General features: G+C 25.2%; 1 protein-coding gene across 2 annotated transcripts in view; it reads left to right on the forward strand.

Annotated features, from left to right (window-relative positions):
- Positions 1–26,719, forward strand: part of LOC145834279 (endothelin-converting enzyme 2-like) — a 30,908-nt gene extending 4,189 nt beyond the window's left edge. Inside the window, exons 3-21 of one of the 2 annotated variants that reach the window (XM_082941670.1) lie at positions 3,650–3,797; positions 4,956–5,115; positions 7,062–7,120; positions 15,001–15,128; positions 15,214–15,363; positions 15,451–15,519; positions 15,857–16,051; positions 16,334–16,488; positions 17,816–17,930; positions 19,322–19,432; positions 19,603–19,701; positions 19,886–19,963; positions 20,401–20,507; positions 20,921–20,979; positions 22,701–22,820; positions 24,213–24,337; positions 25,441–25,506; positions 25,615–25,710; positions 26,004–26,719. In XM_082941670.1, the coding sequence (XP_082797796.1) occupies positions 3,650–3,797; positions 4,956–5,115; positions 7,062–7,120; positions 15,001–15,128; positions 15,214–15,363; positions 15,451–15,519; positions 15,857–16,051; positions 16,334–16,488; positions 17,816–17,930; positions 19,322–19,432; positions 19,603–19,701; positions 19,886–19,963; positions 20,401–20,507; positions 20,921–20,979; positions 22,701–22,820; positions 24,213–24,337; positions 25,441–25,506; positions 25,615–25,710; positions 26,004–26,180 (2,217 nt within the window). In that variant the 3' untranslated portion in view covers positions 26,181–26,719. Of the gene's footprint in view, positions 1–3,649; positions 3,798–4,955; positions 5,116–7,061; positions 7,121–15,000; positions 15,129–15,213; positions 15,364–15,450; positions 15,520–15,856; positions 16,052–16,333; positions 16,489–17,815; positions 17,931–19,321; positions 19,433–19,602; positions 19,702–19,885; positions 19,964–20,400; positions 20,508–20,920; positions 20,980–22,700; positions 22,821–24,212; positions 24,338–25,440; positions 25,507–25,614; positions 25,711–26,003 lie in introns of those variants that run through there. The other variant, XR_014369780.1, reaches the window with a different exon arrangement.
- Positions 26,720–26,885: the final 166 nt, after the last annotated feature.

Below are 26,885 nucleotides of genomic sequence, written 5' to 3' on the forward strand. Positions count from 1 at the left end.
TTAAAGTAAGTAACCAAATTTACTTTTGGATGTTTTAATATAAAATAAATAAGTAAATATGATAAGTGTTGATAAATTTATTAAGTTGGTATTCAGAAAACCTTTGTTCACAGGTCAATATCTGAATTTTCAATATAATTGTAGCATAAAATGAAAAATTGATTTAATTAAAACCTTATTTCATAGAGAAAAAAAAAATGTTTTACAAAAGTTTTTCAAACTGAATTTTGTGTTATATAAGAAATGCTATTAAAGAACGGATATCTTAACCCTTTGATCGATAAAGTATTTAAAACTGAAAATAGCAGATTAAATTACATAAATCCTTATTATCCTGAGAAATTTCTGGTTCTTTTTATTTTGCCTTATGCAGATGAAAAATTGACCCAGATCGAAAAAAAAAACATAAATACGTTAAAAGAAAAAGTATACCGTGCTGCCAAACCATAAGTTATTTGTACATCTAGTTCTGTTTTGAGACCTAAAGATAAATATATTATATCCAACAAACATAAAAGTTGTGTTGTTTACACGTTTGAATGCCTTTGCTCAAACAGTTATATTGGTCAAACCTTTAGACACCTTGAAACTAGAGTTAAGTTCTAAAGTGTGTAAGCGAAAATTTAAAAATTAACCAAAGACAATTAGTGTAGCAACTTCAAATGTCATAAATAAATCTTCAATATCAGATCATTTAGTTTAAAATCCAATATGTGGAAAAAGTCTCAATGAAGTGAGATTCAAAATATTAAGAAGTTATATCAATATTTTTGACTTAGTCAAAATTGATATCATCTCCATTCATTTAAACAAACCAAAGTTATGTAAGCAGAAAAAATTTGTTTATTCATTATCCTTTTTTAGTTAAACTATTTTGGGCTTTAACTTAATTACTCTCATGTTGTATTGAATTCAGTTTGTTAACAACTTTAATTATTTTTGTGTTTTGTTTTTGCTTGACCAAGTAGTTTCTGATGTAATTATAAGACTTTTTAATATAAAATTGTCTTTATTTTGTTACAACTGTATCACACTGATGAAATATATTTGTGCTAAATAAAAAGACTTAGTTTGTTTTTAATAAAGTATAAAATTAGACTAATGTTTAAAAATTAAAAGAACTTTTAGGTATTTTTGAACTGAAAAATGGCAAAAACTTGTTGCATTTGAACTTACATAACTTCTTAAATACTTAAAACAGACAAGAAACAAAGCAAAGATTAAAAACTTAAAAATTAGTTCTACCTAACCATGTATAAAATTTTTGATTGAATTAAACAAAATTAAGTCTTTTAAAAGTATTTAAGGCCTATAATATTTTATTATACTATGTTCAGGGTTGCCACATGGTCAGGAAAAGTCAGGAAATCAGGAAAAGTCAAGAAAATATTGAAAAATGACAAAAGTCGGAAAAAAATGGGGGGTTTTGAAAAAAAGTCAGGAAAAGTCAGGAATTTGATAAAACTAAAAAAAAAGTCAGATTTGTCATTTTAAGTTTACAAATTTCATTATTTTCCAAAGCCTTCAAATGGTAAAAATTAATTACAAATCCTTAAACGTCAGAAAAAAATTTCAAAATTTTCCTAGAAATTTACAAAATTATTTAATTTTTTATGTCTTCATCTGGTATAAATTAGTAAAATATCCTTTATAAAACTGCAAATTTTCCTATTAACATATTGAACAAGTACCCTACTTGTACAAGCAGATTTTGTAAGCTTTTTAGTATTGTTGATCTGTAGCTACGACACTTCCATAGTGAAATTGTGATATATACATAAAAGTTAAAATGCAAGTGGTGTTCATGTACTTCTGTCACTGTCAAATATGGGAAGAAAAGCACTCACTGTACATATGAATGGAGCTGGACATAGAAATAAAATGCCAGGAGTTCATTGAATTCAATAATTTTTCTATAATGCTGCTCTCTAGTGAAGTAAGTGGTGAGAGCAGCAGTAGAGTAGCAAGTTGTGAGAGCAGTGGTGTAAGCCCATCAATAGTTTTGGTAAGTAAGTCACAAACCACAACAGCTGAAATTTTATGGGCATTACACACTGTCAAGCACAATTACTCAGCCAGTTCGTGTAATAAGCTGGCGGAGCTGAACAAAAAAATGTTCCCTGACAGTGCAATAGCAAAAAAATGTCAGATAGCCCGAACAAAATTATCATACATAGTAAATTTTGGCCTTGGGCCACATTTTGAAAACATTTTGCTGGAATAATAATGGACAAGCTGTGTTTATAAGGTAATAATATAAGTATTTTGCTGATAGAGCTGTTTATTGCAAATACATCAATCATACACAGATGATTCAAGTGATGTAAAGGAAGTTTGATGATGGAATTCAGGAAAAAAAAAAAATTAACCTGTAATAAAATTAGATTCAAAGCTTTATATAGTTTTAAGTGTTAGATTATGTATTTTAGAATAAGTTTAAATTAAGAGTTTGATTTTGAAAAGTCAGGAAAATTTTAGTAAAAAGTCAGGAAATTTTTTCTCAGCTTGATCTGTGACAACCATGTATGTTGGTCAAGGAGAATGCTTCTGTTTCATTTAGTTATAACACTATTTATAGAAAATACTTTCCATAGTTTTATTATAGATACTATAAGCTGTATAAGATATTCAAAGAGTTTTGGAAAATCAAAGTTTATTTTATAAAAGTAAAGTTAAGATATTGTATGATGAAAGTACAAAGATATAAAATGAATTTCTATTATAGTTAATAGAAGGACTAACATGAACAGTGGCCTAAGTCAGTGGTCTCTAAATATTAAAAATAATTATAAATAAACAGAAAACAAATAAGTAAAAGAAATGTCCTTTACACACATATTTTAATACATATTACATTAATATATTATTTGTAAAGGTAGTTATACGAAATTTAGTAAAGTTACAAAATTTATCAACAAAAGGTAGTAAAAATAAATATGGATAAAATTTATTTCACAAAACTAGTTTTAAACTTTAGTTTTCCACCCTTGTATATTTTTTGATATTAAGAGAGAATTTAATAAACATAAATATAAGAAACTATTTAATGAAGTTTGTTGCAAGTTTTATAGAAGTTGTAAATTATTATTCATTTTTAGAATTTGTAATTATAAAAACTGATTTCACTTTTAAGCAAAACTAATATTATACACAACTTTAATCTGCAGATTTGAAACTAATAACTTTGAATTTAAAAATCATGACTATTGAGACTATATTTAATATTAAGATTATTACGTTAATTATTATTATGTGAATCTATTTAATGGAGTTTTTTTTTTGCTTAAACTGACCTAGTTAAATTTATTAATACTAAAAAAATAATCTACTATATCAAGTGATTTTAATTTGAAGTTTATTCTTGTTTAACTGATTTTAAATCAAAAACCAAAACTGACTTAATAAAGTTCGTTTACGAGGCAATAGTTTTCCCGGAAAACTTTTTACTAAATTGACTTAATATTATAAATAAATTAGAGTCTTAAATTTTTACAAAGTGTTGTATTCGAAAAAAAGTTGCTTTTAGCCTTTTCACTCTTACTATGGTGAATTTTAGATTTTTTTTTTATTTTCATAAACGATAGCTTTTTTTAGTTATTATTAAGTTATAAAACACTAGAAATTAATTTAGACTAAGCATTTTTTATAGGTAAAATTCAAAGAAACTCAAACAAGAATTAAAGGAATTAATAACGAAACATCTGCAAAAAGAAATAAGTGCTTGCTTATATTCTGTGGAGTTGTCATCTCATTGCTATCCTTACTTATTCTCTTAATATCTGTTCAAAATCACAAAAGTAAATTTATTAGAAATTTTATTAATTGTATAATTGTATAATTTTTAACAAAACATATTTAGATAATTATAACACTTCTAACTTTAGTTTGAATATCTAAAAATTGTAAATTTAAATTTTCTAATACCTCATTTAAACCTGAGTTGCGTTATTAATTAATAAAAAGGTTTCAAAAGAATACAGTACTACAAGAAAATTATATTTATTTATAATGGTGTAATACAAATGTATTTTTTATTTTATAAAATGAATAAACATTACAAACTATTTTGAATGATTTTTCTCTATTTCTAATTAATTATATAGTAAAATATAGTTTACTACATATGTTTCATGTATGAAATGTTTCTACTTCATACAATCTTCAAAAAACTTTTGTTTATTTGAAATTTTTGTAGATCTTTAGGAATGTTTTTACATGTAAATTTAATTAAATCTCTTATTTTTTGATACTCAATCATATAATTTTTTTGTCTAATAAGTATTTTAAAAACTAAGCTGAAAACTTTCATAAGTTTTACTCATAGTTTATTAAAATCTTTCAAGCTTCTCACTCATCTAATGGAAGCTCATAGGAAAGAAACACAAAAATTAACCGCAACTTAATTTCAACTATTTATTTTAATGTCTATGTGAATAAATAAGAACTTTAAAAGACATAAATTAAATAATAACTGTGGCTTTTTTATATTTTTGAAACATTTTCTTTACTTTTTACTTATAGTTCATCGTTCTAGTAATGACATTCTCCCAAGATAATTCAGAAATTCTTTTTTTTTTCTCACTAAAATTTTTACACTTCTGTTTTTTTTTTCAATTCTAGCTATTTTTTAAAGTTTTGCATAAATGGTCTATGCATAAACTATTTAAAATTTAACTTTTTGATTTTTGAATATCTATTAGCACAGAGGCTCAAGTATTCATTTAAATTTTCACCTCGGTAGAAAAAAGCAGTTTGTTCTATTTTAAAAACTACAAATTTTTTAACAAGCGTAGATAATTCATTATTACTTACATAAAACATTTATATAATTCTATTTAACTATAAGTTAACTAAATATTGTTAAGGTTCAGTCTAGTTATAATTTCTTATATATTTTTGTTAAACATTTATATATCACAAAGTTTTAAGTGTTTCATTCATTTATAAAAAAACAGAGAGTGAAAAAAAAGTTTGCCTAACAAGTAGTTGCGTTCATGTATCTGATAGAATAATTACAAAAATGAATTTATCTGCTGATCCTTGTGATGATTTTTATTCTTTTGCTTGTGGAGGTTGGATCATCAAAAACCTAGAAATACCTCAAAATTTAGAAAGGTTATTAAAAATTATAAAGTAAAAAAGAAACCAGCACTTGCAAAGTATACATTAATTCTTAAATTAAAGTGTTTATTATTAATTAGTATATAAATATATATCTTAAATATTTACACTAAACATTAACTTAAACTTCAGTTGTGAAGTTTTAAGTATTTATAATTTCTTTAAAACAGGCCATTGTACTGAATTTTTGAACGACTTTTTAACATAAAGTTGTTAAGGAAAAGTAGATAACACATACATATAAAAGCGTACAACTATTAAAAAGTGAAAAACATTTTTTTTAGTAACAAACCCTGGACTTATTTGGTATATTTAAAAAATAAAAAAAAATGATACATTTATTTTAGATAAGGTATTACACAGTTTTTCAATAAAAATATTCAATGCTTATAATGAAGCCGGGTTCAATGTATTATGACCCGCAGGCAGGACCCTACCCAGCAATTATAAATATTCGCCTGCTACCCTTTATTTAATTTAAAGAATTAAAAAATAATAATAATAAAGTTTACAAGTATTCTGTTAGATATGTTGAGTAATCACTAGTCGTAATTAAGAAATTACTTTCTACAAGTTTAAGGGCATAGGGGGTAAATCACCTTTTCACAGTTTAGACTTATTTTATCAAATTTTAACTAAGCTACAAATTGCTCTTCAAAAAATTTTAAAACTCTAAATGAATTTCGAGATATAGCTGGTCAAAGTCGTAGACTACAATAGGTTCCGTATGGGGGGCGCAAACTAAAACGGCAACTAACTAAAAACTAATCAAAATCTATCTCCTCTTACGTTTTTTGAGATAACTACCTCAAGTTTTCAGGAAATGTCCCTTGCAATATTTACAAAATTCTTAAAAAGAAAATTGAAAAAAAAAATTATGACAAAAAAACAAAATAAAAACTGTTTTTTTTTTCTAAATATTGCAAGGAACATTTCCTGAAAGTTTGAGGTAGTTATCTTGAAAAATGTAGGAGAAGATATATCTTTTGTGAAATAGTATTTTTTGCTGTTTTAGTGTGCGCCTCCCATAAGAAACCTGTTGTTGCCTCCGACTTTTACCTGCTATACCTCAAAAATTAGTTTGAATCTTTTAAATCTGTAAAATACATCTTGTACCTTAGTTAAAACTCTATAAAATAAGATTAAATTGTAAAAAAGTGATTACCCCCTGCTACGGCCTTAACCGAGCAGTTTTTTACTACAAGCACTCAAAATACGCGACTTTTGAAATAATTTCTTTTTAATACTTTACTTGCTACTCATAAAAGGCTGCCGAAATCAAGTAAAATAGAATTATACTGAAATAGAACTTGTTTTTAATCAACATATAACCACCGGCTACTTTGTACTAACTCACATTACTTTTGTTTTTTTCTTTTTAAGGTAAATTTTATTATTAATTGTTATTTTCTGAATTTGTTTTCTATTTTAACTATAGCAGGTATTTAAAATTAAAAATATTTTTTACTGGTGTGACATTCTAATTTTTCTGTACACTTTAAACTATATTTAGTTTTGTTTTGCTTTTTTGGAAAGAAGTAGTCGTTATAGTGCCTACTTTAAGTAAATAGTCTCTTTTTTTTTTGTCTTTTTAGTTTGTGCCTTACATTAGAAACATCTGAAACTCTTCAGTTTTAAATGCGTATATCTCAAAAATTACTTTGAATCTACAAAAAAAAAATGTTAAAAAGCAACTTGTAGCTGAGTTCTTAATGAAGAAAACAAGACTAAAAAAAGTATTTAACCCCCTCTGGCCTTGATGTATTTTTTTTTTAACTAACCTTAGTCTTAAACTTTGCTCTTTAATTTTGGAAAAGTACTAAGAAGTAACTAACTAAAACTAAAAAATAAGTGGTAGCCTTGTATTAAAATTATAATAGAAAAATTATCAGTTGTTTAATTACAATTTATTAGTTGTTTAACATTTTAATTTTTTTTAGAGTCAACTTGTTTTCCAAAATGGAGTCTGACAAAAAGAAAACTATTAAAAGAATTTTAGGTACTTAATGTGATTTTATGTTATACTTGTTAAGAAATGTAAATTTAAAAAACGTTAATGGTTTATATTAGTGGTCTTCACAGTAATTGAAATCTGTGAACACTTAACTGAAATAAAAAAATCTGTTCACCCTAAGCTCAAATTTTCTCAAAAATGTGTTGAAGACTTTTTTCACTCTTCACATGAACTCCAGATTGTCTAGTGTAAATCACAAAATATATTTCGTTGCACCCCAAAATAAGTTTCGTGCACACTGTGAAGAACACTAGTATATAAGATAAAACATTTGTAAAAATAATTATAAGGTTTTCTATATTTGGATGTTTATGAATGTTTTAAAAAGTTTATCAATTAACAAAAAAATTAGATATTTTTTTTTACAACTGTTCGTCACTCAATGGACATGTATATTATCATGTTATGATAAATAACTCCTTATTTGTTTTTGTGTAGTTAATTTATAAACAATGAGCAATACGTAAAGATATACTACACAATGAACAACATAACTCAAAATCTGCCTAGCTTATTTAAAACGAAAATTCTTAGAGGGGATTCAAAGAGTAACAGATCTCCCAATAGAGAGTAAAACTCTAAATGAGATAAATAAAATTCATTCTAAGATAGTTAATTTTGAACAAACTTAAAAAAATACTTATTCAAAAAGCTTTAAGAATACAAACATAAACAAATTTTAAATAATTTAGAACTCTATGCTGGCTCTTTTCTTGTTAGTTAGGTATTCTCATCATCGAACCTTCATGGGGCATAATAGTCATTTAACAACACAAGGCAAGTAGCATCATTATTTTCTGTCGCAACCATCTAAACAGGAACGTGTTCTTCTTTTACTTGAATCTTAATTTTTACTATTTTAAAAATATCATTAGAATGATCACCAACATCGTCTATAATCTATATAATCACAAGATTCATGGCTGAGTAATTTTTCTTTAGCTAAAACTAATTGCCTTAAATCAATACTGTTTCTCCGAGAGAGTTTCCGGAATTCTGAATATAAATTAATCGTTTGGATTTTCATTATCACTTAACTCCTTTCCTGTTTTCGCCGATGAACGCAGCTTTAATTCTTACATTTATTGCATAAGAGTGTCACAAATCTCTGTCTAAGCGTTCTAAATTTTTTACAAATCTTGTATGAAGCGCTTCTTTTTAAGCCTTAATGCTTTCCTTACGTGGATTGAACTTCAAAATTAAAAAACTAACTAAAAAAAATTGTAGTCTTATATTTAATCAATGTCTCATCTTTAAACTAGAATTTTATACTTGATCAAAGATATAGTGATTTGGTTTATTAAGATAATTCATGAAAAATATTTTTCATTTAAGTTTGTTTATTCCACTTATAGATAATGAACTTTATGTTAAAATATTAGGTAACGAAGTACGATACAATGGGATAAAAAGCTCTACATGTTACAAATGTCATAATTAAATTATATATATGATCTTAAATACAAAGACTAAATACCAAGCTTGTAAAAAAATATTTTATGGTTTCACACGTCCTCCAAACTATTTTTTTACCATTACATAGTTTCAGATTTATTTTATCATATTTTAATTACAAGTCAAGGTTTTGCCCTAAACGGCTCTTCAATTACAAATTAAATCTGAAATAAATATTTAAAACACATAAATGGAATATATTAAAAGACAAAAACAAAACAAGAGTCTAACAGGGTGGCCACAAAACCTGGAATTTGAAATTTAGGCAAAAAAAACCTGGAAAAACTGAAAAACCTAGAATTTTTTTAAGTTTTATTTTTTTTAACAATTTAGTTTAATAAAAATTGTAAATTTTATCCTTTTTAGATTAAAAAAATGTATAGTACACGTTCTTAATTAGTGATTGATAAATTATTAGTTACAGTATTACTTTAAATAATGAAACTACTTTTTACTTGCATTTCCATTGTTTTGAATGTCATGTGAAGTCAGTCAACAAAAACCTATTTCTGACTGGTGCAACTTAATAAAGTTTATTTTACAAGGCAATATTTCATTTACTACATTTGTTAAAGTTCATTATGTTTTACAGAAGAAAGTTAATTTTTCCAATGATAAACTTTTAGTTGCACTAAAAAATGTTGTAAAAGACTAGTGCAAAGTGAAACAAGTAGAAATACAAGACGAATTATAAATTATATTAAATTTTAATTATTCGTACTTCATTAATTTTCTTTTAGTTCTTGTTTTCATTTTTATTCAACTTTAATATCAGTTGTTGCGATTTTCAAAATATTGCTTTGTTAAATAGTTTGATGAATAATAATAATAAACTAACAACAAATTTTAACTAGATTGTATGGCTTTTTGTGTTATACACCAACATAAATGTTTTTGGACAGTCATATGAGAAGAACTTTAAAGAAATTGTAACAAAATAGTAGTACAGTTAGCAAAAAATAAAACAAACATTAAATAATAGTAATAATATATCGTTTAAATGTATCAAAAAGCACTTTTTTTCCATATAAGATTAAATTACTATTAAAAATAATCAAAAAAATATGTACTTTCAAAAACTTGGAAAAAAGTTTGAAACCCTGAAAAATATTTGAAAACCCAGAGAAAGTTTTCCAAAAACCAGTGGCCACCTTGGTCTAAAAAACTGTTTTTTTTTTTGGAGTAAAAGAATTTAACGAAATTAAGTTAAGTGAGTTTGTATCTAATATTTAGCTATATACATATTATTATTATTATTATTATTAAGTTTATTGTCCAACGAAGGACCTAGGCATTAAAACCTAAACCGCTTAAACTGAAAGACACTAACATAAAAAGAAAAAACAAATTACAGTGATTAAATAAACATAAACATAAAACTTATACAAGGCAAAAACTGAATAAATTAAAACTTTCACAACAAAATATTCAACAATTCCAAAGTCACCAATCTCCAATTATACGTTCCAAAGCAACAAATCCCTGTAACAAGCATTTCTGTCAAATCTTCAGAAGCTGTCTTCATCTTGCAGAACATTCATCTCAGCTACTATTTGCCACTCGTTATGACGGCAAATTCAGTCAAAAATCACTTCAAAAATTTGGCAGCAACACTTCACAAATCTAGCTTAGGAATCAACTGAATATCCAATAATTTCAAAATCTAGAGCCCAAAGCACATTAACAACAGCCCTTCCAAAAAATCAAAGTTGAAAAGTATCTTAAATCTATAAGGGGAAGGTGTAGCTTACAGATTAAACTACCAATAAACTACATACCACACACCAAATCAATGGCTAAAGAGATGAACAAAACTAATCACTTATAAATTTTACTGGTAAATATTTTATTAAAATCAAATCTTTTTAAGTTTAATCGAAAATGTTTAAGATTTTTGCACGATACTAGTTCATTTGGAAGTTTGTTCCACATTTTTACCGAACGATAGAAAAAAGATTTGTGCCAACCAACATAGTTGAAATGATATTTGCATGTATATTTTCTATTATTACCTCTGAGTGAGTATTTATTTTCATAAGGTTTAAAGAAAGTTTGAGAATCAATAGTAGTTTCATTGTTAATTAGTTTAAAAAAAGTAATTAGATCAAATTCAAGTCTTCTGTACTCTAAAGTTTTTATATTAAGCTTTGTTAGTCTGTCTATGTAAGACGTATATGAAATGTTGCACCGATTAAAGATTAATCTCGTAAATTTTCTTTGAATAGATTCTAGTTGGTTGATGTCTTTTATAGAATATGGAGACCATAAAGGTGTGTTGTATTCCATCTTAGGACGGATGTAAACTAGGTACAGTTTCTTAAGAATTACCAAATCCGTAGATATAAAGCTTTTTAGAACTTGAAAAGATAAAATTGATGCAGTACGGTAAATAAAGTTAATATGATGGTTCCATTTTAAATTATCTGAAATAAAAATTCCAAGGTCTTTAAATACCTCAGTTTTAGGTAAGATTGCATTGTTTATTTTAAAATCAAACGCTGGAATAGGTGTACTTTTGCGAATATTCAAAACATGACATTTGCTGGGATTTAGGTTTAATTTCCTTTCTTTTAACCAATGGTAGATTTTATCTAAAGATTTTTGTAAGACTAAGTTAGATTGGCTAAATATTTTTGTGTCGTCTGCAAAAAGCTTAATGTTGCTATTAGAGTCAACCTCTAAGGCTATATCATTTATATAAATTATAAATAACAGTGGACCTATAACCCCTCCTTGCGGAACTCCACTAAAAATTGGTAAGGATTCTGAGAACGTGTTACCGATAACTACTCTATGTGTTCTTTCCTGAAGAAATTCTTAGAACCATTCAACTAGATTTCTATTAATTTTGTATTGAGATAAAGTTTTAATTAACTTAAAATGAGAGACAGAGTCAAACGCGTTCTGAATGTCTGTATAAATTACATTAATAGATTTATTGGTAAAAAAAGATACTAACCATGAATGAAGGCAATCCAATAATCGAATACATGAAGTTCGTTTAGGAAGAAAACCAAATTGTTTCGGAGAAATAAGATTGTTTAAGAAAAGATGATTAAGTATTTTTAATGAAATTATGTGTTCAAAAGATCTGCAAAAGCTACTAGTTAGTGAAATTGATCTATAGTTTAATGGATTATTTTTGTTTCCTTTTTTGAATATTGGTATAATATAAGATATTTTCCATTGCCTTGGTATAAAAGATATTGCTAAAGAGCAATTAAAAATTAACGATATTGGGAAAATGAGAGAGCTAATAGTTCGTTTTAAAAAATACGAAGGTATATTTTCTTCTGTTCTGAGTATTTTATCTTTTAAATGATTTACAGATTCAATTATTTCATTATTACTAATAAAAAAATCATGCATTTCAGGACAACTCTTATCAATAAGTATAAAATTTTCATCTTCATAATCTTTACTAAATACTTTTTGGAATGATTTGTTAAAATAAGAGGCTTTATCAAAGTCGGAAATTAATGGTAAGTTATTTTCATCAAGTAAAAGAGGAAAGGAAGGTGATAAATTTAGCTTTGATTTTACAAAAGAATAAAATTTTTTTGAATTAGTATTTTGACAGAAGCTTTTTTCATGTTGTATGTCGAAATTTTTTACAGCTTTTTCGTATGCTTTTGAAACTAGCTTGTATTTTTCAGTAATCTGCTGATCTAACTTGCATTTTTTGTATAGTTTTTGCTTTTCTTTTAGTAGTTTTTTTAAATTAGAAGGATATATCTTACGTTTTCTATTTTTCTTCTTCAAGGGTACAAATTTTTTGATTGTAAGATTAATAATGTTAACAAATTTATCATAAAACTCCTGTAAATTCTCTGATTTATTATAAATAAATTTCCAATCTATATTTGACAAATATTTGTTGATACACTTAAAATCCGCTCTGGAAAAATCTGGGTAAAGTGTCACAGTAGCTGATTTCATGCTCTTTTTAACACTAATGCCAAAAGATATAAGGGAATGGTCATTAGTATTAGTTAAAGGTGAATCTACTGAATGAAATTTAATTCTATCCAACCCCATGCAATTACAAAGCACTAAATCAAGAATACCACCGTCTTTATGTGTAGGTGAATCAATAATTTGAGTTAAATAGTTTTCTGAACAAAACTTAATAAAAATTTTATTACATTCATTGAAAGTTGAGCTCGGAATACTCCAATCAATATTGGGAAAATTAAAGTCACCAATAATATAGAAAGAAAAATTTTTTGGTGTGAAATGTTTAATAAGGTCAATCATGTTTGATACAATTTTTATAGATTTAGAAAGATTTGGAGGAATATAAATACATAAAAATCTTAACTTTAATCCGTTGAGAATTAAATCAAAGCATATAAATTCAAAACCGTCAAAAGCAATAAATTCACTTTTAACTTCAATAATTTTTAAATAATTTTTAACAAAGACAGCAACGCCTCCCCCCCTGCTCAATCTATCATTACGAATAACGTTATAACCAGATGGACAAAAAATAGAATTGATAATGTTAGGATTTAACCAAGTTTCAGTAAAGAAAAATAAGTCTATGTTGTTTGTGCACATATGAAACTCAACAAAACTTATTTTGTTTAAGATAGATCTAATATTTGTATAGGAAATTTTTATTATAAAATTTTTACTAGACTTTGACATATTGAGAAAATTTGTGTTTAAGGCTTCAGTACACTTATTTTTTAAAGAACTAACAGTACTATTATTAAGGAAAAAATCACTACAATTACTATCAGAATTAACAGTATGACTAAATATATTAAAGTTTTTAACAAAGTTGTTACAACTAACACTAACCCCAGAGTTCCAGGGTGGTGTAACGAAAGGGCTGCTGTATTTTCTCAACTATTTTGTTGTTTGTTATTACATATTGTACTCTCAGATTTTTATCATCAGCTAGTTTTTGTTTTATTTTTAACTCTTCTCGCAATTTTTTAAAAGACAAAAGCTCTGAAGCCGTTCTATCAGGATTAATATATATTGCGTTTTCTTTTCCTTTCCTAATAACTTTTAAATTTCTCAATTTTAAAAGTCTCTGTTTGGCTTCCAAATTGTTGAGCTTAATTATAATTGGTCTGCATCTATTCTTGATAATTTTTCCAATTCTGTACAATGAGTTGAATTCAGATTTAATAATTTTATGTACTCCCAAAATTTCTTGAATAGTATTTAAATCTTTTTTTGAATTTTCAAGTGAGCTACTAGGATTTTCTGATTCTGGAATATTGAATACAATTACATTGAGTGCCTTTTTTTCTTTAATTTTTCATCACTTTGAGCTTCAATTTTTTTAGTAACCAAACTCAATTTTGTACTTATACCTGTGAAAAACTCAGCTGGTTTGTTCAATCGAACTGTATCAGCGTAGGTCAGAAACTTTGTTTGGAACTTATCAAATTTTGTAGAAAATTCTTGTTTAAACTGTAGGAATGATGTCTGTAGTTCACTAATTTTTTGTTCGATTACAGTATATTTTTTGTCAAGGCTAAAACTTTTTTCACATGTGCAATCATCATTTTTCAACTTAACCAATCTTTGTTCTAGACTCAAGCTTTTCTCAGTGTAATCATTTTTTAATTTGCAAATATCATTTTGGAGTGAACTAAACTCCATATCCTTTTGAGCTCCGAATGCTATAAGTTTCTCTTTCAATTGTTTTCCAATCTTGGAATTTTCAATCAGCATTTTAATTCCATTTTCATTTGACATTTTAAGTTTTTTACTTAACATAAACCTTATTCAATATTTTTGAATAAGTTTTTGTTTTTTGAATTTTTGAATAAGTTCAATATAGTTTTTGTTTTCACAATAATAGCTACTCTTAACATATAACACTAAATAAAATTTTACAAAAATTACTTGTTGGATTATAAAAATTAAAATATTAATTTAAACAATTAAAAACAATATAAGTACATATTGAACTTTGGTTGAACAAACAATATTTAGTTGAGCTATTAGTATATTGTGACGAAGTTGGGTCGTTTTCTTGAATACATTTTAACTGCTATAGATCTTCTTAAATAAAAAACACTTGTAATCTGCAACTGGGATATAATTTTAGACTTGTTAAATTAGACTTGAATTCCCGTTTATATAAACTGTTTGCCGTTTAGATTTTCTGTACGGTTTATAGCTTTTGTTTTGTAGATCTGAAGTATCACAAGAGTTTTTTGTTAATTTCAAAATTTCATTTTTTTTTCGTAAAATTATGCTAATTACTGTAAATTTCCCTGTAGACTACGAATGTATAAAATTATGTTACGAAGTATGTTTAGAACAAAATACAAGTGTTTTTTAGCCAAGCATACCAATAAAAACAATTTTGATGTATTTAATTTTAGTTTATTTAAGAATGAAGTTAGACTAGGTGTATATCTTATAACTACTTGAATTTTCAGAAACAGAAAGCAATCCTAAAACTGCATTTGAAAATTCAGCAAGGCAGTTGTACAAAAAATGCTTGAACGAGAGTGAAATAAATATTTTGGGTGCTAAGCCTTTACTTTTATATTTACAAGACTTAAGTGTACGTTTTACTACTTTTTAATATAAAGTTCTTATTAAACAATTCCTAAATTAAAATGTATAACAAAAAATTTACATTTTTTAAGATTGGTAACATTCCAGTAATTAAAGTGAATATAAATAAGACAATTACCTTGGATGAAGTATTATTGAATGTTACATTAAAAAATATATTTCCTTTTTTTGAAATTTATCAAACTGTGAATCCAAATAATTCAAAACAGTACATATTGAATGTAAGTTTATTTAAGTATATAAATTTTGTTTTAAACTTGTTTGTAGTGCGCCTCATCAATTATCTATACTGTTTTTAACATTTTAAGGTGGAGCAACCTCGTTTTTTGTATTTAAAGGAAATTATAAACACAAACGACAAGGAAAAAAATGAACAAGTATATTTTTTTATGATATAATTTTACTTTTCTAGACACTTTTGAAATCCAAAGTAAAATAAAATTATTTACCGTGTCGAATGAATTATGTTTTTTTTATCTTACGTCAAACAATAGCTAAATTCTGACATTCGTTTTTTTTTTTTCTAGAACACTTCTTATTTTGCAATAGCATTTTAGTTTGTAATATTATATCATTTTTAACAAAATAGATAAGTATATTAAAAGAAGTACTTTGAAAATATTGTTTTGCTGCTAGGAATGTTTAATGTATAAAAGTAAAAACAACAAAAGTTTTTTGAGCTGTTTTTCACTACATTACATTCACATTATTTAGATGAAAAACGACCGTATAACGTATATGAAAAGCATATTTGAACTGCTGGGATCAAAATTAAACGAAACTGATTTAAAATGGAATATAGATCAAGTCATTCGACTAGAAACAGACCTTCTTGATATTGCTATTGGAATATCTCAAGTTAAGACACAGACTACAGCCACAAGTTGTTTCCCTTTACATATATTTAAAGTAAGTTGTGGTATCTTAACTATTTTATTGCCTGTTTTTTATACCTGAAATGTATAAATTTTTAGATTTTTGTTTTATAGTTACATGACTTAAACGTTGTACAAGTGTAAATAAAACATTCTCCATAACTTTAGAGTTAAAGTTTTCTGTAAATAATTTGAACAACTGTTAAAATATATATGGAAGTGTTTGATTGCAAATAAAAAAATATAATCTGTTTTACAAAAGTCTATTGTAAAATAAACTACTTATTTAAGTTTTTAAATAGTATATTATTTACAGAATGAAACAAACAGTTTATTAAATTGGAGCTACTTAATAAAAACATATTACAAAGTAGAAGCGGATGTCAAAATAAGTGATAGTCAAGTAGTATGCACAGATTCTATTAGTTACCTTAGTAAACTTGGAAATGTTTTTAAGAATACGACTAAAGAGTAAGTTTATACAATCGTTTATAAATAAACATACATTAGTTTTTTTTTTCTTTTTCTTTTTATACTAAAGTTTTTTAATTTAAAATGTAGTAGTTTATATTAAAATTAACATTGTATAATTAAGGCTTTAATTATAAAATTATTAGTTTACATTCATTTATATTAAAGCTAAAAATTGTACATACTAATTTTTCAAAACTTAAAACAATTATAAATTACGAAAAATATCGTGGCTATGGAGTAACTAAATATGCTTAAAACTTTTATCATAAAATTATTCGAATGAAAATAACGTGTACTTATATTTTTCAAAAAAGTATGTACATTAAATCTCACGAATCTACACACTCGTTTTGTTACACACTCTCGTTTAGTTACGTATTTAAGAAATCTCAAAAATTACAAAAAAAAATTGTAAAATCTTTAATAAATAATAAATGTTAACAATATATTTTTTTTCAATATATTTTTTAATCTAAATTTTACAAATATAGAAGAAATTATATCTTTGTTAAAGTTGAGATTTTTTATTTTGTGTTTTCCATAATAAACATTTTAATTTCTATGACTTGTATTGTTTATTTTTGGTATCTTAGCTCCTTTATACCTTAAAGTCAAACTAGGTAAAATGTTCAATTCCTACAACATTTATGGCATAACGTTTCATTTCAACTCAATAGGTCTCTTATTTTTAGCTACTTTGTTCCTTGACCACCTAAGGTAAACTTGTCTTGTATGATATTAGAGAAAAAAATTTCTATAACACCATGCATAACAAGTTAAATCTTAGATGGGCATTGGAAAAGGAACAAAGTAGAAAAATGTATAGACATAATCAATTGTTTTTTTAATGTTTTAAAACATATGTACAACATAAATGAAAACTATTTTTGTAAACCAATAAAGCAGAAAAGTCACCTAAGTGTATTTAGACAAATGCATTATAAAAAGATAGCTAATATATTTGCTACCTCTTGTTTAGTTACGCACTTTTGCTGTGGACACAATGAGCGTAGATTTGTGAGAGGTGACTGTATTTCAATTCCAGAATGTATGATTTTTTTTACAACCTAGCATAATTTTTATTTCTAATCTGTTTTAAAGTTTTGCTTGACTTTATTTATTTTAAAAACTAGCTTAAATGATAGTTTATGATAGCTTTTATTTTTATACAAGGTAATACCTGACCAATTAAAAAAAAACATTATAATATTTCTGATGAATTCTAAAGATATAAAAATAGAAAAAATTGAAATACCAACGTTTCTTTTTTCTAATATGTATAGTAAACAAAGATGTAACTAAGTGAAAAAAAAACTTTTCGCAGGACAATTAATAATTATATTATATGGTTCACAATTGACAAGTACATTGGCTTTTTAAACAGTTCATTCGTAAAAGCTAAGTCTATAATCGAAAGAAATACTTTTGGTGTTGACAAAGTAAGTTCAATTTTACGTTATAGTTGTTGTGAGGTTTATTTTTGTAAAAGTGAAAATTAATTGTATTTTATTTTGATATAAGTTAATTTTTTTTTTCGTTAGTATTCCGTTTTAATGTAAGGATTTAAGACTACTTTAGCTATATATGTGTATTAGGGTACTTATAATGCAGGCGACTTTTGAGTTTTCAGCTAAAATCGTTTTTACACTGATTGCAAATACCACAAAAACACCCTGTGCAAAATTTTTCATGATTTGAAGAAACTTTTACCTTGGAAAAATTAAATTTTCTAAAAACCACCCAGTGCAAACTGTATGGGACCCAAAATATGTGACCTTTGAGTTTTTGATTGGAAATTTTTACTTGTGGCAATTATCACTAAAACATATTGTCCACAATTTAAATTGATTTAAAAAAAGTTCTTGATTAAAAAATATTGAAATTCAAGAAAACTTTGAAAAAAATTACATAAAATAAAGAATTGACTCCATAAAGTTTCTTTAATTAAACGTCTAAAATTGTGCACAATAAGTTTTTGTAATAATTATAGCATGTAAAAAAAGTTCCAGCTGAAACTCTAAGGTCGCATGTTTTTGTTCCCATACCGCATTGGGGTGGTTTTCAGAGAATCGAGTTATACCAAGTTAAAAACTTCTTCAAGTTATCTAAAATTTTGCACTAGATATTTGCTAAATGTAACATGCTAAAATTTAAATATTTTTTCATTAGATATTTCATTAAATTATATTATTAGATATACTAGAATAAAAGTGGACAACGTACGGCAAACGACGTGTTTTGAGCTTGAAACTTTATGGTGTAAATCTAACAAAACTATTTATTTTAATATGAAATGTTTTGAAATGTACTCATAGTTTAAGTTTTTGTACACAGAAATGCTTAATTAGTATATATTTAAAGAGTTTTTCAACTTTTAGAGTTAAGTTCTTCAAAATTACGCGAACCGCTAAGAGGTTGTTTAAATTTTGTTCCACAAAGATGTTTTCATGGTAAATATTGCTCGCCTTATATAAATGTTGCCCACCGCTATACTACAACCCTTTCTGGCTTTAGTTTATAAATATTTCAATAAAAATAATACGGTTATTAACATTATCAAAAGATTTTTTTTTTAATTTACTAATACCTCTCCACTTTTTTGATACGACATTTTACTGAAACAGTTCTATTTTTGTTAAATTACTTACAGTAATTTTTTATTTAAAAAAAATTATTATTTCTACACATAAAATGCTAAAAATTGTTTATACACAAATAGGATTTTCAAAACTCAATAGGGTTAATCTTTTGTTATTAAATGTTTCCAATAATTTTAAAAGGTATTTATTGATTTTTGTCTGCATACAATGAAATTTTATTTTTCTACCAGAGTTGTAACGAGAGATGGATGACTTGTGTTGAATATACAACTGATGTTTTCTATCTAGTTATCAGTAAACTATTTGTCCATAAAAAGTTTGGAAACCAAAGCAAAACATATGTAAGCAGTGTTAAGTACTAAAATAAAACTCATATAAATTTTTAACTTATCTTATTTCAATTATTTGTCTACTATTTTGTCACAGTTACTATTTTGCATAAAAATTGATATCAAAGCAAAATAAAAACTGTGAAACGATCATGAATGTTCATTCAAGCTTTAGATTTTAGATGGAAAATGTGGTGAATGATATTAAGAAAACTTTCTTGGAAAATCTTTCAACTGCTGAATGGATGAACAAAAGTATCAAATCAAAAGCTGCAGAAAAAGTATGAATATGTTGTTTTCAGTTTTTCATGTGATTTTTTTGTTTTTGTACAACTAAAAAGAAAGCTTTGAAACTTCTTGTATATTTTTCAATATAACTCGTTTTAAAAAATACTTCAAATTTTTTTAATATTTAGATAGATATGTTTAACCAAAAAGCGTTAATAATTAAGCACATTCAAACAGGCGAGGTATATGCATGCAAATGTCGGTTATTCTAAAAAAACCCTAAAAAACTCTTTTCTCAACTTGTACTACAAAGAAGTTAGTCAGATAGTATTTAGTTCAATAATGTTTGTTTATAATTAACGTATTGTAAATTATGTATAGCAAGTTATAATTCTTAATGTTTCTTTGCCTGGTTTTAAGAAAGTTAAAGTTTTTCTAGATATATATGTTTTAGACGTAGCTTATTTTATATACTATTTTCATTAATGCCTTTTTATCAGTAAACTGTTTCTTATTGTAAAAGAGTTTTAAAATGCATATAAAATGATTGCACTACACATATGTAGTACACGTATATCCATTTAGTTACTTTTGTAGGAAAATATTTATATTTGTAAAAAAAATTGTTTTATCTATGTATTTTAGTTTTTAAACTAGAAGCTTATAAATTAGTCAAACATAGCTTTAAAAAGAACATTAAACTTGCATGGTTTTATTGACTGTTTTATCATAATAGTTGAATATTTTTAAAGATATCTGAAAAAATAATGAAAGAAAACTTTTTTAACATTATGATCAAAAGTGAGCTAATAAGAGCGAGGTACAAAATGAAAAACTTCAAAAAACCTGTTGATTCGGAGTAAGTCATTTTTAAGGAATAAATACAAAAATAATTGTTTACAATATAAAAGAATAATAAACTATAGTTTTGATTTGTTAGTTTTCTAACAAATTTCTTACCTTTTTTGTTCCTTAATTATCTTAATAGAACTTAGCAGTTTTAGATTGCATAAACACTTTTATATAAAATTTAAGCAACATTTTAATCTTTTTTCATTATTTATTTTAATTATTTATTTAACTTTAAGTCGTATTTTATTAGTACATAGTTTTTTTTATCAATTGAAGATTTCGAGTAAGTTGTAGCTTAAAAGTAAAAAATAATTAAACCTAATTTATCTACTTAATTTATTAACTATTTTTAAGTACAGCTTCTGTAGAGATAATTATATAACTGAAATTATTTTGAAGTTTTTGTTTTTTATGTAACAGAAACCAAGAATGGATGATCAACATAAATGCTTATTTTGCACCAACTGAAAACTCTATTTGTAAGCTTTTTAATTCTTTCTAGCATTTATTTTATACGTTTGAAGTTAATTACTAAAACTTCAAAAATATTTATTTATAGGAATAAATTTAAAACACTAATGATGAAATATTTTTCCTACAAGAAATAAAACATTTTATTGTTTGAAGCTAAATTTTTGCTAGTAAAACCTGTGTAGAAGTGTGACTAAATTACTTGTAAAAAAGTATAATTTTTACCTCGTTAATTTGTTTCGTTGATAAATTATCCGTAATAAGTAATAAAAAAATTGATTTTACAAACATAAAATATCTCCTTTATAAACAATAAAAAATAATATAAAAAGCTAATTTATTGAAATGAAGTATCTGAAATATAATTTTTTTTATACTTTAGCCACTTTTTAGTTTTCGTGGTTTATATTTTATTAAAGGAGAATATTTTTTATGGTGTCTTGAGTCAAAATAAGTCTAATTTAACATACTCTATTAAAATTATACATTCTAAATTATAAATTTATTTAGAAATAAAGATGAATTTTAACTAAAACTAACACTAAAAAATCAGATTATATACGATAAATTTAGTAGAAACAAAAATACCTTTTTTATCTTTACTTTACTAAATGTCTAATTTAACATACTCTATTAAAATTATACATTCTAAAATATAAATTTATTTAGAAATAAAGATGAATTCTAACTAAAACTAACACTAAAAAATCAGATTATATACGATAAATTTAGTAGAAACAAAAATACTTTTTTTACCTTTACTTTACTAAAAGTAAGACAATATTGCTTAAGTTTCAGAATTTGTCTGTACATATTTAATACTTTATTTAATATTTAAAACTTCTGATTTTCTAAAATAGATTTGAGAATCCGTTTTTTTCTGAATAGATAATGGGGGCATATATAGGAGCCATAAGGTCATAAATTGAAATTACTTACACTAGATATTCTGGAGTTGATGATGAAGAGCAAAAGATAAGGCATTAAGCGTTTTTAATGGCAGTTTTCAAACTTATACTAGATATTAAGTAAAAAATTTAGGGGGCCACATGGCCATAGTTTGAAACTTACACTAGATATTCTGGAGTTGATAATGATGAGCAAAAAAATTAAAAAAAAAAGGTCTCAGGCAGTTTTCTGATAAATGTTGTTGGAGGAGGCTTTTGAAAAAAAAAAGTTTAGGAAACCCTGGTCTAAAGCAAGACCTGTCAGTCTAAAACTACGTAATTTTGCTTAAGAAGCCATGCTAATAGTTTATTAGTTACACTTAAGTTTCTGTCTTATATATTTTTTTCAAGGTTGCCACTTTCTCAGGCTAATTAAAACTTGAGAAAAACTTATGAATAAAACTGACTCAGAATCAGATTATTTTTTAAACGCAGGATAGTTTGGAAATTTTTATTAAACATTTTAATGACTCTGAGTCAAATTAGTTAATAAGAATTTATGTTTTTTTTTTAATTTTAAAATCTTTTGATAATACTCTTATATTTCATAGTGTTCTAACTAGATAAACAGTAAAATTTTGCTAATACTCTCTTAATACTGACTTAAACTCTGGCCGACTCAGTCTAATTTTTGGTCATTCTTGCTAGCTTTTTTGCTTTAAAGAGTGGCAATCATGATTGATTACACTTAAGACTTATCTAAACAAAGTACTGTTGCGTTTTACTATTATACAAATAAAACAAGTTGCTTGGTGGTTGAATTTTTGAATGCTTTTTAACAGATTTACCAGCAGGCATCCTTCAACCACCTTTATTTTCGTACGAACAGCCGTTTTATCTCAATTACGGAGGAATCGGTGTTGCTGTCGGTCATGAACTAACACATGGGTTTGACAACAATGGTTGATGTTTTGTTATTAATTTATGATTTGGTCCGAATGAAAAACGTTTTTTTAGTTTTCAAAATGAATAGCTTATAAGAAAATTATTCACTTGGTAACAAAACTAGTTTAAGTCTAGTTGCATTTATAAATTAACTTCTTATGGTATTTTTAAACGGTTAACTTATGTTTACAGAATAATTAATATTGAAAATTTAGTATAAAACTTTATTTTTTGTTTAAAATGAACTAATTTATAATTTGTATAGTTTCGTAAATTAAAATTTACTGGTTCCAGTTCTAATTAAGGAACACTATTAATAAAAAAAAGTTTTTTTGTAAGTCAGATGTGTTATAAAAAATTACTCTGGTCACCATATTTTATAAAAACTCCAATTAGAATATGATAAAAATATTTAAAACATAAATTGTAATACATTAATCACTAAATAAGCTATAGTTTTTGCTGAAAGTCAAAATAACAACACGTATGTAAATAGTTTTTTTAAAGCTCAATTTTAATTAAATTTAAAAGTTGTTTTAATTAAAAAACTATTTCGCGAAGGGCGTTACATTTTGGTTTGCCGGCCGGATTTAGCACGCGTGTCGTATTTTGCTGACCCCTGGTTTTCGATCAAGTTAATTTAATTCAGAATCAGTAAAAGAGAATTAATTTATTTAGTTTCAATTGATTAGTTAAAACATAATAATAAGTTATAAAAAATTATATTCGTGTTGTAGTTTAGTTTTTTTTTTTTTTTTATTATTCGGATATAGGTTTTAAATAGATCCGGCTGAATCCTAGTTTGTGCAACTGGTAAATCATTATTGATAATTGAAAAAGTAGTTAATTTTCGTTAAATTATTCAACGTTTGTATAGGTTAATTAAATATTTTAAACATTTTTAGGCAATTTTTTGTTATAGCACTAAAGTTCAAGTATTTTTAAAACACTTAGAATTTAATCAAAAAAATATGATAGTAAGAAGGACCTAAAACTTGTTTTTTAGTTTTCATTGACAAATTAAGTATTAGTGGTTTTACTTAAATCTGAAATAACGTTAAAACTGTTTACGTGCAGTAAAGTCGCCAATAATACTGTTCAATTTAGGTAATTAGGTAATACATTTTGATAACAAAACTTCTATTTCTAAGTTTTTTTTTTCGTGTTTTTTACTACAAAATTTTTAAGAACTTGCTGGGAACTAAATACAGAACTATAAATTCTAATTAAGATAAATCATTTACCTATAAAAACATATTTTTCCCCATCAAAATCTGCTTAACTGAGTTCTTTATGATACTCTGACCTAATTGACGTAAAAAATTATTACATACTAAATTACTCTATAAAAATTCATTAAACAAGTACTAATTTTTTTTAAAGTTAAGCTAAAAAACTAAAACTTAAAGGTGTAAAATACGACAAACTCGGTAACAAAAGGAACTGGTGGAACAATCAAACTCAAAGCAACTTCAACGACAAGGCCAAATGTATGATTGATCAATACGATAAGTTTAAATTTGGAAACTATTCTGTTAGTGAGAACATTTAGATTTTTATTAGTTGTCTTATTGAATCTCATTTTGGTATTATTTTACTGTAAATTTTTATGAAGCAGATATGATTTATGTTTTTTTTAAGAGCACGTGGTAAATGCACTTGAGTAACTTTGAACTGGTGATTTTTTACAAAATTAACTGTTTTGCACGAGTTGTCACCAATGCACAAGGGATTTTTGCTTTTGTACAGATTGAATATTATAAACAAAGCTGTTTTAAATAAAATCTGAATTTTTGAAATGAAGGTTATAATTATTAAGTTTAGATTTTTTTAGTTATGTTAAAGACTGAATAGTTATTTTTTAAATTAAAAATAAGAGATTGAAGTTTTTGTATTTAAAGGTTTAAAATTATTGGTTTAACGATTAAGCTACTGGGTTGGAATTACATATTATAAGGTTAGTATTACTATTTTAGAGACTGAGTTACAGATTATGAGTTGAAGTTAATGGTAGGTCTAGAAAAAAAACTGTTCAAGAGTGTCTACCGTGCAAAAGTGACGCTTTGTGCATGTCTGACATCTTTAATTAGTAATAACTTTTTTAAAATATGATACAATGCATAACGTAGTGAGGCTTTTTTTAGCTTATTCTTACTTTTTATTTTTTACTTAAAGTTTAAAACTGTTAAGTTTTTTAATAAATTTTTAATTTTTTTATTCTATTACTATTGTGTCTAAGTATTGGCTTAGCTATATCTATGAAGAAGAAAGTTATGTTAATTGTTGTATTCGTTTAGTATGTTTTAAGATATTTAGTCGCTATTCTAAATAAATTGTATACACAATAAAGGTACTTGTTTATAGTGTACGAAGAAGTCTAATTTAAGTACACACATAAAATCTCGTAATAGTAACATATTTTCGTTCTATAAAACTGCTTATTTAGTGTTTTTAAACTTACAAGGTACGCTTATTGTTTTTTTTTTAATTTATTGAATAAAATGTCTATCTGTAGGTTGCTTAATATTAATTTTAAAAGCTTATAAACTCAAGATTATTATAGAAGAAAATTTTACACTAATTTAAACCATAATGGTTAAGGTATTTTTAGAATTAATTACTTTGTACTTAACATAGATTAATGGAAAGATGACTATCGGTGAAAACATAGCGGACAACGGAGGTTTACGTTTAGCTTACCAGGTTTCTTTTTTGAGATAAGTAATTTTTTATAAAAGCATAAAAAACTTTATCTATAAACTTTTTAACTGATTTTAATTGGTATTTTAAACTTATAAATATATAACAAAGGCATTCAAAAAGCAACAAAGCAAACTAAAGGAAGAAAAGAAATTACCAGGACTTGATTTTACTGCAGATCAACTTTTTTTTATATCTGCTGCCCAGGTTATATGTATTAAAATTAAACTAAACTTTTTTTTCCATTTTCAATAATTTGTTAAATGAAAGAAAGTTATCAGCTTTTGTTATTATGTTTTTGCTATATTTAAAAGTATGTGATTTTGTATTAATGTTTATAAGTAAATAATTTCAGTACTTTGAAATTAATCTTTATAACAGAACATTTTTTATTACTTAAAAAGGCAGTAAGATAAATAAAAAGCACTCAGTTAGTTTATTTATCATTTAATTTAAAGCCTTTTTCAGCATTTAAAATAAATTAGTAACATTTAAAACAGACTTGGTGCTCCGTGGTAAGAAAAAAATCATTAATAAATCAGATAATAACCAATGAACACACGCCTGCAAAATACAGGGTTAATGGAATGCTTCAGAATTTTGATATGTTTTCAAAAGTTTTTACTTGCAAAAACGGTTCAAAAATGAATCCTAATAGAAAGTGTAGAGTTTGGTAAAACTGTTAATAACTGTTTTAGTTTATTCTAAAGTCATATATTATATGACAGCTTTACAGTTAATTTTTTTTTTAATTTGGCAGGAACTGATATATTAAAATCAAACTTTAATTTTAAGTAGCTAAATTGTTTAAAAAATGGAAGTTGTTTTAATACTAAATGAAACGGATTTTATATAGCTGCCTTTTTGTATACTGATTGATATTTGGTTTGAACAGTTTAAAATGTTCAATTTCAAAACGCGATTAAGTTTAAACACGCTCTATGAAAAATGTACACTATAGTTCGTAATATCATTTTACTGCCGTAGACAACTGTAGTTTAAAATCACTAATTTTCATAATTTGCACGTCTTAAATTTATCTGTTGAAAGCTGCAATCTAGTACTAAATTAAAACAAATTGTTTGCCGACTAATATTTTGTTTTATCATAAATGTTGTAAATCATAAATGTTTTTTTCTCTTGTCTGATTGAGTTGTTGTAAATCATAATTATTATTTTCAGGTTGACTTTTGTATATCACTTTTATTTTTTTCTTACTGAGTTGTTGTGATCATTGATATTGAAGTTTCGTAGATATGAAGGTATAGCATTTTGTTTTTAATGAAGTTAACTTAAGTTTGATTTTTATGATGCTTCAACTTTTTATTGTATTAAGTAAAATAAGATTATGTACAATAAATTTTATTCTTTTAATGCAGTTT

The sequence above is a fragment of the Thalia democratica genome, chromosome 4 (assembly GCF_965202585.1).
Source record: "Thalia democratica chromosome 4, ktThaDemo2.hap1.1, whole genome shotgun sequence".
NCBI classification, from domain to species: Eukaryota; Metazoa; Chordata; class Thaliacea; order Salpida; family Salpidae; genus Thalia; species Thalia democratica.